The sequence below is a fragment of the Uloborus diversus genome, chromosome 8 (assembly GCF_026930045.1).
Source record: "Uloborus diversus isolate 005 chromosome 8, Udiv.v.3.1, whole genome shotgun sequence".
Classification (NCBI taxonomy): domain Eukaryota; kingdom Metazoa; phylum Arthropoda; class Arachnida; order Araneae; family Uloboridae; genus Uloborus; species Uloborus diversus.
This window is the reverse complement of record NC_072738.1, coordinates 140,620,176-140,636,330: the sequence shown is the minus strand read 5'-3', so window position 1 is coordinate 140,636,330 and position 16,155 is coordinate 140,620,176. Positions and strand designations below refer to the sequence as shown.

The 16,155-nt window shown below is 33.0% G+C and overlaps 1 protein-coding gene across 1 annotated transcript in view; it reads right to left on the bottom strand.

Annotated features, from left to right (window-relative positions):
• Positions 1–4,543: 4,543 nt before the first annotated feature.
• Positions 4,544–16,155, bottom strand: part of LOC129228243 (cold shock domain-containing protein E1-like) — a 43,634-nt gene continuing 32,022 nt past the window's right edge. The window contains 6 exon segments of the mRNA XM_054862910.1: positions 4,544–5,604; positions 8,344–8,534; positions 9,243–9,409; positions 10,871–11,100; positions 13,282–13,295; positions 13,297–13,458. Coding sequence (XP_054718885.1) covers positions 5,307–5,604; positions 8,344–8,534; positions 9,243–9,409; positions 10,871–11,100; positions 13,282–13,295; positions 13,297–13,458 — 1,062 coding nt within the window. The 3' untranslated portion in view covers positions 4,544–5,306.

The following is a 16,155-nucleotide window of genomic DNA, read 5'->3' as shown; positions in this document are numbered from 1 at the left end:
AATTGGGCTTCAATTAGAGAGAAAAAAATACTACAAAATTTCCCGTCAAAATAATCATTCTCAAAGAAAGAAAACGGCAAATCAAAAGTTCCCGAAAAAATTAAACAACCCTACATGAGTACAACTAATATCCTAAAAAGAAAAAAGATAAATCGCCAAATAATAATCAAAAGGGGAAATTTTTACCTCAAAGCAAAAAGAAAATTTTATTTAGTCACAACCAAAAAAAAAAAAAAAAATTGACAACCTTCTGAAAGCTAATTCAAAATGAAATTGCTCAAAGGAAAGTTTTTTGGATATGAAAATAGATTTCCATTAAGCTTAAAAGTGCTTTTAAATTTTTCCTTGGTGGTTTTAAAGCCTTTTATTTTGAAATTCGAAGGAAGTGATTGAACTGTATGGGTATTTTTCTCTGGTTTGAATGGTGCCAAATTTGAACTGATCAGATAACTATTTCATGCAGAAAGAGCCATTTTCAGAGTCTAAAATTTGAATGGTTCGGTTCCTTCTCAGGTGCCAAAGTACCTCTCTGCCAAAATTGGTAGAGATTCGACGTAAATTGTGGATTTGTATAGGGAACATACACACATATATATTCTTTGTTTTATTTATATAGATTTTACACACTCCTAAACGCGCCAAATAATAACCCTAAAGATATTTTGTAAAAGACTAGCGGATTTGCAGTGTTCCTTGGAAATAAATGATTTGTCAAATGATGCATGCAGTTTCCCTTTCTAGATCCGCTTTTGAAATTCTCTTCTCGCTTTTTCTAGCACCTTTCTTCAAGTTTTAAAAAACGGAAAAATTTCCCCGTATTCTGCTCTAAAGATTTTTAGGTAAACTTGGGATTAGGGGGGGGGGATATTTTTAGCACCCTATCCGATGCTAATTATCGTGAATATTTAGAAATATTTGCTCATGTATAGAACTCAAACATGTGAACCAATTAGTGAAGTTAAATCAATTTTAACTGTTTTTTTAAAATCATTAAATCGGAATGGATCTTTCAAAAACTAAATTACACAAAATATACTGTTCAACAGTCTTATGAAAATATTTTACTAGCTTTTTTAATTCAGGAAGTTTGGTGCTTGTTGTTGGCCGAGGGTAAATTGAAACCGGTAAAATATGAGATGCTTGGTTGCTGTAATAAAGCGCTGGCAAAGTATTTTTCTCGAAGTGTTACTGTTTAAAATAAGAAATAAATCTCAGTTGAAAACTCCTTCCAAACTCTGCATAAAGAGCTGCTTATCGTGTATTGTTATACAGGTAGTTATCAAAATAATGGAAACACCAGTGAATAAAAGTGAAAATCGCTTCGTAAGTAATAAAGAATAAAACTAGATATCTTTTTTTTATATAAATAGCAATATATATATTCTGGTAGTTATCTGGTGGTTTAATGGAAGATCTGGAAGTCTTAGATTTTTTTTCAAGCGCGTGAAATGTTGGACCTTTCAAATTTTTTAAGAGGCCGTTGGAGCGTGCCTAGCTGGAGCAAGTGTAACTGAAACATCTCAACCTTTTGGCGTTTCTAGAGGTACAGTATCTAAAGTCATGACGGCATACACACGGCGCGGCAAGACAAGCTGGGCAAAGCAAAATATTTAACCGAAAGAGAAGTTTGAGAAAAGAAACCGACGGGTATTGAAGTGAATTGTAATGTCTAAAAAGCGAACAGCAGCAAAAGTGACCACAGAACTCAATCACCATTTGGATTCACCAGTGCGAATGATTAAGAGCCATTGTCTGTAAGGATCAGGCAGGTTGTGATTGTTAACATTTTTAATTTTCTTTATTTTCACATAGGTTGTTTCTTATCATGAATGTAATGTAAATCTGAAATTTGAGCTTTGTCTGACTCACCGTTTTTGAGAAAACAATTTTTTTTGTTTAGGGGGCGTGGCACATTTTTGCTGGTTTTTCAAATTTGCAGATTTTAATGTGCTTGTTGCTTGAAGCACCCTTATAATGACATAATTTTTTAATTCCATATTACTATATGGTCTTGTTAGATACTGTTACAGCTGTCAAATCGGTGACACTACGAGGGCGACGCCCACAAACTCCGTTTAAAAATGACCGAAAATGAATTTTTTTCTATATTCAAGGCCAATTTTCTCAAAGCGCCTTCATGATGACACCAACATTTTTAGATCATTTTCTAGCCACACTTACATACATCAAAAATATGTATCAAAATCGGTGTCACTATAAGGGCGCCAGAAGATATTGGAACTTTTATTCGATAAATTTCACAAAAACACAAATATTTAAAATCTAACTACAACTGTCGCCCTCATAGCAGAGATCTGATACTAAAATAGGTTGATAACCAACATGTTTGTCTAACATTTGCACAAAAAAAATCGGTGTCACTTCTATTATTTTTGGAAATATAATCGTTCGAAGTTAATACGTTATGGCATATTTTTATATTTATTTATTTAATCTTTTCACCCCCAGATAGTTTTTTTAAACATATTTATTTTTAATTTAATACAAAAAAGTGTATCTTTTAACATAAATAGCTTTGGGCAGTAAGAGCGTCTTTTTCTTGAATAGAAAATGCTCGTTTCGATATAGGTACAGGCGAATGTATTGTGCATAATATGTCTAGATTATCATACCAATACTCATCTTGTTTCGGCCAAACAAATCTATTTATTCCAATTGTTCTTGACATACATTTGACCTCAACTTGCAAATGGGATTTTATACGACAGATGTATAGAGAGAAGCTCTTACAAACATCTTATATAAATGCTTCAAATTTTCAACTAATAAATACCCCTGCATTGCCACAAGTTCAATTTAATGAAATTGGATGGGCACTATCTTTACGAGCTCAGTTCAAGTTCACTTCAAAGCAGAAGCAGTATTTATAAAAACAATTTACGTTTGGTGGAAATACTAGGAAAAAACAACATCCCTGTCAAGTTGCACACTTGATGAGAAATGCAGTTTGTAACGGGGGAAAACCTGTTCGTTGCTTCAGAGTATTGTACCTATGAGCCAAATCCTATCCCTTTTTTTTCGATGGAAGAAACAAAAAAAAAACGAATGCATTCTCAATACATCAAATGAGAACATTTGAAGAAAGCGAACATTCAGAATCTGAATTTGAGGATAACGTAGACCAAAACGGAGAAGACGTTAAGAATCAAATCAACCAATTTCAGAAAGACGGTCATCTCTTATTGAAAACTGCTAATTTTGTAGCACTAAAGCATGGGAAAACATGGTATCCCAGAAAAATAGTAGAAGTTGACCATTTGCAAGTTTAGGTCAAATACATGTCAAGAACAATAGGAATAAATAAATTTTGGGCAGGGAAAAACAAGATGAGTATTGGTATAATAGTCTAGACATGTTATGCACAATAGATCCACCTGGTACCTAAATCAAAACGGGCATTTTCTATTCAAGAAAAAGACTCTTGCTGCCCAAAGATGTTTATGTTATAAGGTACACTTCTTTGTATTAAATTAAAAATAAATATGTTCAAAAAAAAATTGGGTGTAAAAATATTAAATAAATAAATATAAAAAAACACCATAACGTACTAACTTGGAACAATTATATTTCCAAAAATAATAGGAGTGACACCAATTTTTTTTGTGCAAATGTTAGACAAACATGTTGTTTATCAACCTAATGTAGTATCTGCTATGAGGGCGACAGTTGTAATTAGATTCTAAATATTTGTTTTTGTGAAATTTATCGAATAAAAATTCCAATATCTTCTGGCGCCCTTATAGTGACACCGATTTTGATACATATTTTTGATGTATGTAAATGTGGCTAGAAAATGATCTAAAAATGTTGGTGTCATCACGAAGGCGCTTTGAGAAAATTGCCCTTGAATATAGAAAAAAAATTCTTTTTCGGTCATTTTTAAACGGTGTTTGTGGACGTCGCCCTCGTAGTGTCACCGATTTGACAGCTGTAACAGTATCTAACAAGACCATATAGTAATATGGAATCAAAAAACCCATGTCATTATAAGGACGCTTCAAGCAACAAGCACATTAAAATCTGCAAATTTGAAAAACCAGCAAAAATGTGCCACGCCCCCTAAACAAAAAAAAAATTGTTTTCTCAAAAACTGTGAGTGAGACGAAGCTCAAATTTCGGATTTACATTACATTCATGATAAGGAACAACATATGTGAAAATAAAAAAAATTAAAAATGTCAACAATCACAAATGCTTTAAGCTGCCTGATTCTTACAGACAATGGCTCTTAATTAGGTCACCTTTATAAACAGAACATTTACGGTAGAGTAGCGATTCACAAAAGATTTTCCAACTGTTTCCATTATTTTTATAACTACCTGCATATATGAACTAAACGCTGCTTATAACGTTTAGTGCCCTCTGTATTTCCTACTAATTTTATGTTTCTGACTCTTTCATCGAGCGCCAACAATCCTGAGGCTTACTGTAGAATATAGTGCATTAGATTGTTTGAATAGTGTGTCAAGTGAGAAAAAAAAATCTTACTGATACAGTCACTCAAAGAAAAACAAACGAATGATTCCAGCACTTATATCTTTTATTTCTCTGCAAAAATTTCTCAGTACAAATATCCAAAATGTTTCAGAATGTTTCATGTTGTAAAAGGCACATGTTCAAAGGCTTCTTAGGTCTATTTAAAACTTTTTCTTCTAATAAGGAAGAAATACCTGACAACAAACGGTAACATCTAGAATAAAATCAGCATCTAAATAAATAAGTTTTACAATAAATTCTCATTTGAAAGATTAAGGCATTCCATTGTCAGAGATACTTCCTAGACTTACTTAGGAAATTTCCGTATAATTTGGTTTCGGTATGGTACGTCGAAATACAATTGTACAAGAAGCTTTTAAACATGTGTCAAGCTCAAGTGTGCTGGTTCCTGCAATGCTTAGTAATGTTTGCTATCTCCACTTTCAATTAAGTTAGAACTTGCCCTTGTTGGTCAAAATAGGGGTTACAGCAATATTTGTTGTTAAACTGGGTGAATTTCAGTGAAATTAACTTTAGTAAACCTAACTCTGAAAATGTATCGAATGACAGAATAGTAATGTTTTAACTTTTCTAAGAGCTTTTAAAATATATTATTGTAATTTCCTTTTTAAAATAGAATATGCTAATAAAAATTTCTTTGAAATACAAAAGTAAGTAAAAAAAAGTCTAAATTGAAAAAATGAATACAAATATTAATGATTTTCTAATGGAAGTGTTTTTTAAGTTTTGTTTCTAACCATAAACTGCGATCGAAAAAAGAGAAAATTCGGGTTCCGAGGTCGTGGTAACTATCCTTGTGAACAGACAATAGACTTTGACTCCATATTGTTGACATTCAATTCGTTGTTCATCGACCCTATGAGGCAGTTTCCACCGGCGACATCCTTGATGGAAAGATCTTGCGTCGTCTTCTCGAGAGATGTCTCTTCAGCTTCGGTGATGTTTGAAATGCGAGTGAATTTGAATCCGTTTGTTCCGTCTGGGCCTTTTGGTGGCCGAATCGTGATCAGCTTTGGTCCTCCACCTTCTGTGGACATAGTACGCAAGCGGTTCAAGCGCTCCGGTCTTTGTAGTGGCTGGCTCTCTCTGCAATCGAAAAAAACATGCTTTATCATGCACAAATATTTTGTGATGAATGATGACATGTTCGCCAATTCCATGAGTAACTGACACTTTTGAAGTAAAACAATAAGAATTTTGTAACACTCAAAGCAAAATATACATAGCAGAGAAGATTCCCCCCCCCTGAATTATTGCATTTTTTAAGTTGATTTTAATGGTATGATTGAATTCCCAAAATAAATTTTAGATGACTTACAAAAAAATTGTTTATACATAGTAACTGACTTACTGACATTCTACTAGGATTGTTGTCAGACAGGTACCATGTTTTTAATACTTTTAAAATTAATGCAAAATATATATTCTGGGAATTCGATTTCATCATTAAATGCAATTTTAACAACAAACAGTAATCCAAGAGATAAGTTCTGTATAATGAATATTTTGATGTTACAAAGTAATGTTTTAGTTTTGAAAGTCAGTCAGTTACTCGTAGAATTGCCTGTACATAAAATAAAGCTTCAAAAACACCTTTTCAACTATAAAAAAATACTATAAGTGCTTCTCGCACTGAAAGTTTTGAAAAAAGTAGGAACAAAAGGACTTTTTCAATAAAAAAGTGGAAAAGAGTAAGAATTCAAAATCAATACAGAAACACACACCAACGTACTGATTCAAACAAAAATATTAGTTATCTGGAAATATTAAAGCTATGGAATGGATGATACCAGGGTTCGCGTTTACGCGCTATAGCGGGTTTTTTACGCAAATTCGCGGGAAAGGGACGCAACTTCCGCGAAAAATCGGGTCCCAGAGACCCAGAAAACCCAAAAGATAAGAACCAGAAAAAAAAGGGAGAAAATGCTAAAGATCTATTTAGTAAATGCTTTTAAGCTTCAAAATGACCAGGAGAATCAACTGAAAGGGACTAAAATGACCCTATCTGTTTATCAGCTATTCAAACAGACCAATTGTGGACCAGTCAATGGAATTTTAGTGATAAGACTGGAGCTTACAGTGACCTCCTGGGCAGAGCTCAGGGAGCAAGTTCACAAGTAGCCCATTGTACTGTATTCTAAGAATAAGCTTTCCCTCAACTTTTATCTTGAGGAAATTCCTAAAAACAGAAATGAAGACTAAAAATAAGAGAGGTTTTCAATGCAATCTTCAGGATTAATACAAGACAATTGTACAGTAAAAATATTGCAATTTGGCATTCATGTAACCAGAATTACTTTTGAAAATCATCACTTCGCATCTCCAATAAAAAGAGGGGAGAAAAAAAAATGGCGAACATTTTCCAGATCGCGCTAAACACAAAGAGTTCGGAAGTTTACATTTTTCTTGTTAAATTGCTTATGAATACTTGAATTTTATACAAAAGCACTTTAACCTTGTTCTTTTTCTAATAATTCATTTCTTTCTGATGGGTTATTTTTATTTGGACTTGCAAAAGTCGGGTATTAATCGATCGCGCCATTTTGAAAATGGCGCGATTTTAAAAATAGAACAAAAACCAAAACAGATATTTTGAACGAGTCAAAATAAAGTCAAATATACTGATTTAAGATTGCAAATGAGCAATTTTCACACTCATATGAGAAAATGTTTCGTTTTTGCGATCGCGATTTTTGCGTTGGGTTCATTCGCTTGCGATTTATTATTATTATCTAATTGCCAATGATAATTGGGAAGGGGGGGGGGGTCTTTTTGTCTTTTTTCGCTAAGAAAAATTTCGAGGAAAACAAAGGTTAAGGGAGTGCTTTTTGCTTGATCAGTCAGAGGCACTTGTTTTATATTTTATGGTAAAACCCATTTTTAAAGTAAATTTTGATTTAATCTCATTGTAACTGACCAAATAGTTTCTCACATAACTAATCTTGCAAGTGTATCATTTGAAAATAATTTTACAATAATAAAATCACAAAAACTTAGGGCAAAAATAACCAATTTATTTTATTTCATGCCTGCCCCCCCCCCCAAGTATAAATATTTTTATATTATTCATTTACACACTAAAATTTTCTGTTTAAAAGTTAAGGGACTCATTTTTTCCACCGAAGGACCCAAATCTATTTCATTAATGGGTCCCTGGGACCCAGGTTACAGATAGTTGAGCGCGAACACTGGATACATTAGCCTTAATGTGAAGGAAATAATCAACACCGAAAGAGGAATGAAATTACATAAATTTTATATATGAGACGAATTTGTGAGCACTCGGAGCAGAAACATGAGGTGGTTAGTTAAAATTGCAAAAAACATTATTTTAGACATCAAATTAGCGAATAAAAAATCTCCAATAATGAGCTTTATGCCCTCCTTCTGGATCTTCACTTGTTTAAGTGTATTGTCTTCAGAACTGATAGTGTAACAATTAATAAATAAATGTTCTCCATTCAAGAGAAAAAAATAAGAACCAAGAAAATATTTTCACCACCATTTTTATGTACCCATGAGTTTATCCAACCAAAATATTAGCTTGTCATTAAAGAACAAAATGATGAGTTGATTTAACAGTGTAATTGAAATGCATGCATGCTCTCTTAGCACCGTTTGTATTTTGCATGCTTATGCATGTCCAAGGTCAGTTGAATGAAGTGGGCATAGTTGTATGTATAATTAGACTTAGAAGGTAAGTATTTTGCAGTAGCATATAAATATGCCTGTAGTAAACACATCACATCATTGAGATATGAAAGTCAAGGTATTATGACTAAGTAATTAAAAAAATTTATTTGACAAAAAATAGAGAAACCTTACCCAATTTTCACCACACTACATGCAGAATATTTGCCAGTTTTCTGATGATGAACAACGACAAATTCTACTTTGTCTCCTGGCTGGATAATAGCTTCATTTTTTACTTCAGACATATGAAAGAACAGTTTTTTTCCTTCTTCTGCTTCATATGATAAAAAGCCAAAATTACCTTTTATTGTATCAACAGTAGCCTAAATAAGAAAAAAAAATCACTATAGAACAAAGAGTTTGATAAAACTATATTTAATGAAAATTTAGATGCAAAACCAATCCTACAAAAAAAAAAAGTGTACTTTGCTTCAGGAACTTATTACAGCTTGTCATTTTATGAATGTTTTGCAACATTTAGCAGTGTTGAATCGACTCAATCAAGGCGTGATAAGCCATTATATATTAACTATGCATTTTCTCAGATTCTATAATTTTTTAAATTTATGTTTCATTTCTGATTAACAATTGAACTATTAAAAAGGTCTTTTGAGAATAATCATAAGCAGCACATAACTCATTTACAAAAATGGAAATCCTTTCCATATTATAAGGAACTTAAACTCTTGCAAGCAAATGTTTATGAATGCAAATGATTATGTTATGAATTTTTTCAACAAGCATATAAAGTTTCATTTGGAAAAATTAAAACTTTATTGACAGAAAGAAAGTGTTTTGTGTACATTATTTGGTAAAAAAAAAATTAAACGCAAAAAACTTAAATAGTATTAACATTAATAAAGTTCTTCAGGTTCTGAATTAGGGGAATCTAACATTTCATAACACATGTTAATAAAGGTTGTGCACTTATAGATTCATTTAGTTCTTCCCATCACATTAATAATACTCTGATATGGAATGCTACCTTTAGCAAAATGATACAAAACCATACAATAAAAAAAACTACCAACCTGAATTCGAGCTCTAATTGCTTTAATGTTCATAGCCCGCTCTTTACCCTTTCTTGTTATTCCAATCTGGAACTGAACAACATCACCTTTTTGAAGAAATTCATGCTTGTCTGAAAGACTTGTGATGCCAAATTCATACTCTGTTAAATTCTCATCCATATTTTCAGCTATAAAAATTAATGGATAAACTATGACTTTTGATGCAAAAATGATTTCTTTTCCAAGGGTTGCTTACATGTATTAAAAGAAAATAAATGACACATAAAATAATGTATAACATCAGAAGCTGGATAGTGAGAGAAAAATTCTGAGGAAGACAAAAAATTACACACTACAGTTGTCCCTTACCACTTCACACTTTTGACTTTTGAGGCTTCACTCTTTTTTTTTCAAACATATTCGTTTACCTTTTCTAACAGGCTCATCTTAAGTCTCTAAATGTCCTGACTAATTTCTTCAAAAGAGAAACAAAATATTGTTTTCAAGTAAGACAAATGCTTCTGGGCAGCTATAGTAGAACCAATCGAGAGCAGAGGGAATAATAAAAATGCTGAAAAGAGTCGAGAATTGCAGTTGGCTTTCAACCGTTAAACACTTACTGGGAATGTGTTGATGCAAGAGCATAAATTATGTTTGTTAAGTGTTGTTCAACTACTTGTCTTTCAAACAATAAACAGCTAACCACTGTACCACTTCTTAACCACTACACCACTCTGTCCACAAGTTCAAATTTTGATGAGATAATTAGCACTTATTTTGTAATTGTGGATACTTATTAGGCTTTATGGATGAAAGTTGAATTCTCATGTCAGGAATAGCATTAACTCTGATGCAATATCTATTGCTGAGATATAAGTTGAGAACTCCATTTTGTATATGTGATTGAAAAGGATACAAGTTCCAGCACCACCTTTGGTGGCAGTTGAGAATATTCATCTTTTAAACTGCACAAGAGCTCCAATAAACAATATCATTTTCATGAACACTTTATTTTACAAGGATGAATCAGACCTTGCTTCAATAAAAGTTTTGTTTTCAGGTACTAATGTAGTCTAAGGTCTTACATTGAAAATAAATTGACTTGTAATCCACAATTCATTTTGCTACTTTCTCTGCTATTCAACTGAAAAATACTGATTAAAGCTCCACTCAAACGCTTTTGATACCCGATTTTTAAATGACTAATTTGAAAAAAAAAGAGAAAGAATGCAAGTTTTGCAGGAACCCTGAGCGATTGCCATGGAACCCTGGGATTTGGAGAACACAATTTAAGAATAGCTGCTCTATGGTATAAAATGTAACACTCATTTGCAGATATCAATAGATTATAAAAGTTTTTGATGATTGATATCTTCCAATTTGTCAAAATTTTCTTCTTGTCTTATTTCAGTTTGCAAAGCACTTGATCAAGGTTTTATCAATACCAGAGAGCATGAGAACTTGAAGAGCTAACAAGATACAAGATTCGCAGAGAAAAATCTTTTGCAAGATAATTTCATATGATTAAATTGCACAAATAAGCAAAACACATTTGGCATTTACTCAACAGTACAATTAACTACTTTAAATAACAAATTATATAAATAGTAATAAAATTGCTTCAGATGAAACTTGGGAAAGATAATTACCATGCGGAGCCATACGAATTTTTCCAGGATAAAATTCTTGGTCAGGATTAAAACAGCGTACTGGATTTAAAACCACTCCATTCAAAACTTCAGGGAGCACATCTTCTTTTGGTATAGTTCCAGAGGACAACTTACGAACACATTCTGCACTTAATTTGCTTCCTTTGTGAGTCAATCCATACTCAACTTCTTGACCTACTTCTAACGATGATGCATTTCCATCAAAAACACTACAAGAGAAAGATGAAAATATTTTCATCTTAAATAAGAATAAAACAGAATGAAATTATAGTTCTAGGCATATTAACATTTTAAAATGATCATTGAAACATTGAAAACTAATATTTTTAAAGTCATATGTAAATGTAATATGACTTAAGATTTTTTCATCAAGGCAATTTTATAGCACAATATAAATTCTTTTATCTGAATGCAATAATTATCATTCAATTAGAGCAGAAATATAAGCCATTTATAACATAAATACCTATTTGTTACATACCCTATTCAACACACAATGTTTTAAAATTTGTTTGCCTTTACTGTTCTTTAAGTATGAAATCTTTTCGAAAAAGTTTACTTTCTGAAAACTTTTGTGTCATCGATCTTTATGACTATGGAGATTTTCTTTGCTAATTCTTTTTTAAAACATGGATTCAAATAGGCACTATGATTAAATTTTAAGAAAGTAGAACTTGCAATAGATTGCAGATTCTTGAGAAAAACTGCAGCCTATTTCTGTCACTTAGGGAGGGAGGAGGGAGGGGGTGATTGATGTACATTTGTTAAGAAAAGGGGTGCAGGGTAAGCAGATTTGTATCATATTTCCTGGTACATAATCGACAAATAGCATAGTTTAGATTATACATACAGAGGTCAAGTGTTCTACGTTATGATAATTTCCCTATTTAACTTCAAAAACATATTTTATCATCTTGGTAGCAGCATATGATAGGCATCCAAGAATTTAAAACTGTTTATCCTTAGATTATAGCCTGTAATATACAGTACCTGGAATATGTCAAATTTAATATGCATAAAGTACAATTCCAAACAAAAAAGTTAAAAGTTAAAAAAATTTTAAATGTTTCATCTCACTTAAAACATATTTTCATAAATTCTAAAAGCTTATCAAAGTTCCAAATTTGAAACATGTTATACTGCAGTTTACTAGTAAATTTTAAGTTTAGGGTTATATTTCTAAGCTTTGTTTGCATTTAATTTACAATAAGTTTTATAATTTATCTAATACCAGTTTTGCTTGCAGTCTGTTTTAGTGATTTTTAATCAGAGTTGTGGACATCTAAAAAAATGCTGTTACTGGGGTTATGTTATAATGCAGTTTCAAAACATGTTTCCTTAATCAAGTGTTATTACAAAATTCTACTGCAATTTAGTTATTTTCAAAAGATTGCAGAGTTTGATGCAAAATCATTTTTTCCCCTTCGCAATTCAACTGAACTAGTTTTTTTCCCAAAGGAGTCAACTTACTAATACCTAAAGCAAATCTTCAATATTTCATTCTGAATTTCATGTTAGCCCTTTTACTAATGTCAATTCTCAATAACTTAAAGCCTTATAATTCAAATATTCCTTTGTCATGAAGTTTTCACTAAGGCCCCAAACTCTTCAGAAGATTGTGGTAACTTCCCATAACTGGAACTAAAAATAACTTGAAGATTTCAGCCAGTTCCAAGAATGACTATATTTTAAAAATATGAAATTAGCAATTCAACTGTTAAACACATTAAGATCAAATAGGCAGCGAGATTTGAAGGAACTAATATAAAATGCCATCATTTATCAGTTAAAAAAAAAATAAAAAAAAATAATTTGAATTTTGTTATCTTGAATTCAAATTATGTTTTTCGCAATCACGAGTGTGTGTTTGTATGTGTGGGGAGGGGGGGGGGGGGTATGTGTATGTGTGTTTGTGTCTGTGTGCAGTCATGAGTGTGTGGATAGTTGTGTGTATGAGTGCTTGTGTGCGTGGGGGCGGGGTATGTGTATGTGTGTGTAAGCATATGTGTTTGTGTCTGTGCGCAGGCATGAATGTGTGGGCAGTTGTGTGTATTTGTGTGTAGGTGTCTGTATGCATGCGTGTGTGTATGTGTTTGTGTATGTGTGTAGGGGTATGTGTGTGTATGGTGGTGTTTGTGCATGTGTGTGTGTGCGCGTGTGTTGGTGCATGTATGTATGCGTGTGTGTAGGATATGGACGCAACCTGGAGACGGTTTTCGCTAGAGGAGCAGCATCGTGAGGCCGGCCGACGCGACGGGTGGTGCTGGCAGAGGGTGGTGCCGCGCCGGTGGGAAAAACGATAGCACGCCAAAAACAGTCAAATGAAAGCAATAAGCAATCGTGATTGCTCAAAAAAAAAAAAAAAAAGTTAAGATACTTTAATACATTACCTGTAATGAAAAAAAAACTTCTTTTTCATGTTCTTCAGTTTCAATAAAACCAAATGTGTCTTTTAAAGCAGCAATAAATCCTCGATGTGAGTAACGAAAGCCATTACGAATTTTGGTTAAAACTTTTATGTGTGAAGCATACACTTTTTCTTCTTTTTGGTTAATTATAAACTCCACCTGAAGGTTCAAAACATTAATGTTAGCAATATTTCATTTCGAAATATATGGTACAAGGCAAAAAAAACAGTTGTACAATAAAAGCATTATCACATATATGAGAACAACAAAATAAGCTGACAAAATAAACTAAATTGGTGAAACACCTTTTTTCTTTGCTCAACTCTTTGATCTTACATCACTGTTTCATGCGATGAAAAATCAATATTGTTTCTCTTAAGTACACATCAGTTAATTCAACATAAGAACTCTACATGAATTTAAAAGCTGTTAAGTAATTCACTTTTGCGTATATTCCTCCTCTCTTTTTTTTTTTGTAATTTTTTAAAAACTTGTGTGTGGAAGGGGGCGAGGTTTTAAAATAAAAAATTTCTTACCAATAGACTACTTGTAATGAGATGCTACTATTTGCCTTATTCAGGGGTGCCCATCCCCCCCAAGCTCAATGGCGCAAATTCCCCCCCCCCCTCCCCAAATTTTCCCGCTTTCGAATGGGGTGACACATAAGTTTTTAGAGTGTGTAATTTCTAGTCAAATTCAAGGGGGGGGGGGGAGCGCTAACAAACTGAAATATTGTTGGATTGTGTGACCCATCTTGCTTGCCTTCCCAAATTTTACAATGTAGTCCTTGTGTAAACAAATTTTAGGTACCCCTGAATTTCGCAACACCTTTTTTTCTTGTTTTAAACGTATGAATAGTTACAGGGAGAGTGGATTCAACTTTCTGGCTTGGTATGGAGTCATTACTAGATGTATACAATATGAATCTTGAAACGGAAATTTATTGCCAGTTTGATAGGGGGTCCGGAAAATTTTCGAAATTGTAGTTTTAAAACTACAGTTTTAGACGATCTCTGGTGATGTTAGGGGGATACATGGTTTGATGTTCCCTTCCCAGTAATTTTCCAATATTGAAACTTTAAAAGCGCAACTGTAGATAGTCAACGTTGTGTTGAGGAGGGCTCTCCTTTGTTTTCAAGTTTTAGTTCTAAGAATGCAGTTTTATACTATCTGTGGTAATGTTAAGGAAAAAAGATAACCTAGGGCTTGCTCCAGGGAAATTTTTAAAATTAAAAGTTTTAAAAACGCTATCTATGGTTGGGAGGAAAGCGGTTTTCTGAAATTGAAGCTCTAAAATCGCAATCATAGCCGACCTTTGTGATGTTAAGGAAAAAAAAAGTTTTCGGAAGCTCTGCCGAAATTTTCTCGAAATTGAAGCCCTGAAAACCAATTTTAAGACGATTTTTCAATAATGTTGATGAGAGTGAGGGAGGGGGGTCGGGAGAGGGGTGCTCCACTTAAATTTTCGAACTTGTAGCTTTAAAAACGCAGTTTTGATAGATCTTTATAATGGTAGTGAAAAGTGCATTTCGGTGCCATTCCCCCGCCAATTTTTTGAAATTGATACTCCAAAAACGCATTTCTAGGCTAGTGTGATCGTGTTAAAGAAAGAGGGGGGAATCAGGGGCTCTCTCCTATAAATTTTTCAAAATTGCAGTACTAAAAACTCAGTTTTAGATGACTGATGATAAAGAGGGTGTTATTCTGGTATTACAGTAAGGGCTGTTACAGTTTTCCAAAATTGAAGTCGCATAGACAAAAAAGATGGATCACACACAGTGTGACAGATATTTTTCGGAAATCCTCAAAAATGGATTCAGCTATTGAGCACACATCGAAAACCGGAGCTCGAGAGTTTTAACGAATCCAATATCCTTCTACACGTATTAGATATAGAAGAAAGTAAATATGATTTACAAAAAATAATTTAAACACCTTAGGAACAGACTGTTCTACTTCTATCAACAAAAACCAACATCACTGAAAGTTTTAATAAAAGCCTTCTAATGATAAATTGAAACAGTCAGTTTAAAAATGGTAGAGAAGATAAAAGTGAAATGTGTGTATGAAAAATTCTTCATAAGCTTAAGCTAGTTAATGAAGAAAATATATTAATTGTCGATTGGAGGGAGAAAAAATGTGTTTTCCGCAAACTTCAAAACTAGTTCATAAAAATTGTTAAATGAATCAATGAAAGACTAGAGCATACTGGTTAGAATTATTACAAAAAATAAAACATTTTAGACCATTATCCCTCTCATCACTGTCACACGTATTCATCATGCAAAATTGTGCTTCTTCCAGAAAATCTATGAAAAACTGAAAAGAAATCAAATTGTCTGATTCAGTTTTGAAACGGACACCAATTCCATATCGTCTGTGATGTTCCCCTCATTGAAAAAGAGACACGGTCATTAAATTTTGGAAAGAGTACCAGAGCCGTCGCTAAGTCAAAAAAACTGGAGGGGGTTTATGATTTTGGCGGCCCCTTGTTTCCAACGCATTTTCCAATATGCAGAGAGAGATGATTTAGCTTCTGGTTTAGCAGATACAGTCACATTACTAGACCTTTTAGTGCTAGCAATAAAAATTTAATCGTAAGAATAATATTCAATCAGAATTAGGGGATGTCGGAGCGCTATCTTCTTGCATTATTTTGAAATTGAAGACATAAAAAACGCAGTTTTAGACCATATTTTAAGTTTGGGAGGAAGGGGAGAGGAGGTCCAGGATAGCCTCTCCCGATATTTTTTCCAGATTTAAGTTCACAACACAATCGTACGTTATATTTATGTTCAGAAGAGGGAGTCCGGGGGGGGGGGGGGGCTGCCCCCTTCGAATTTTTAAGATTCTTAA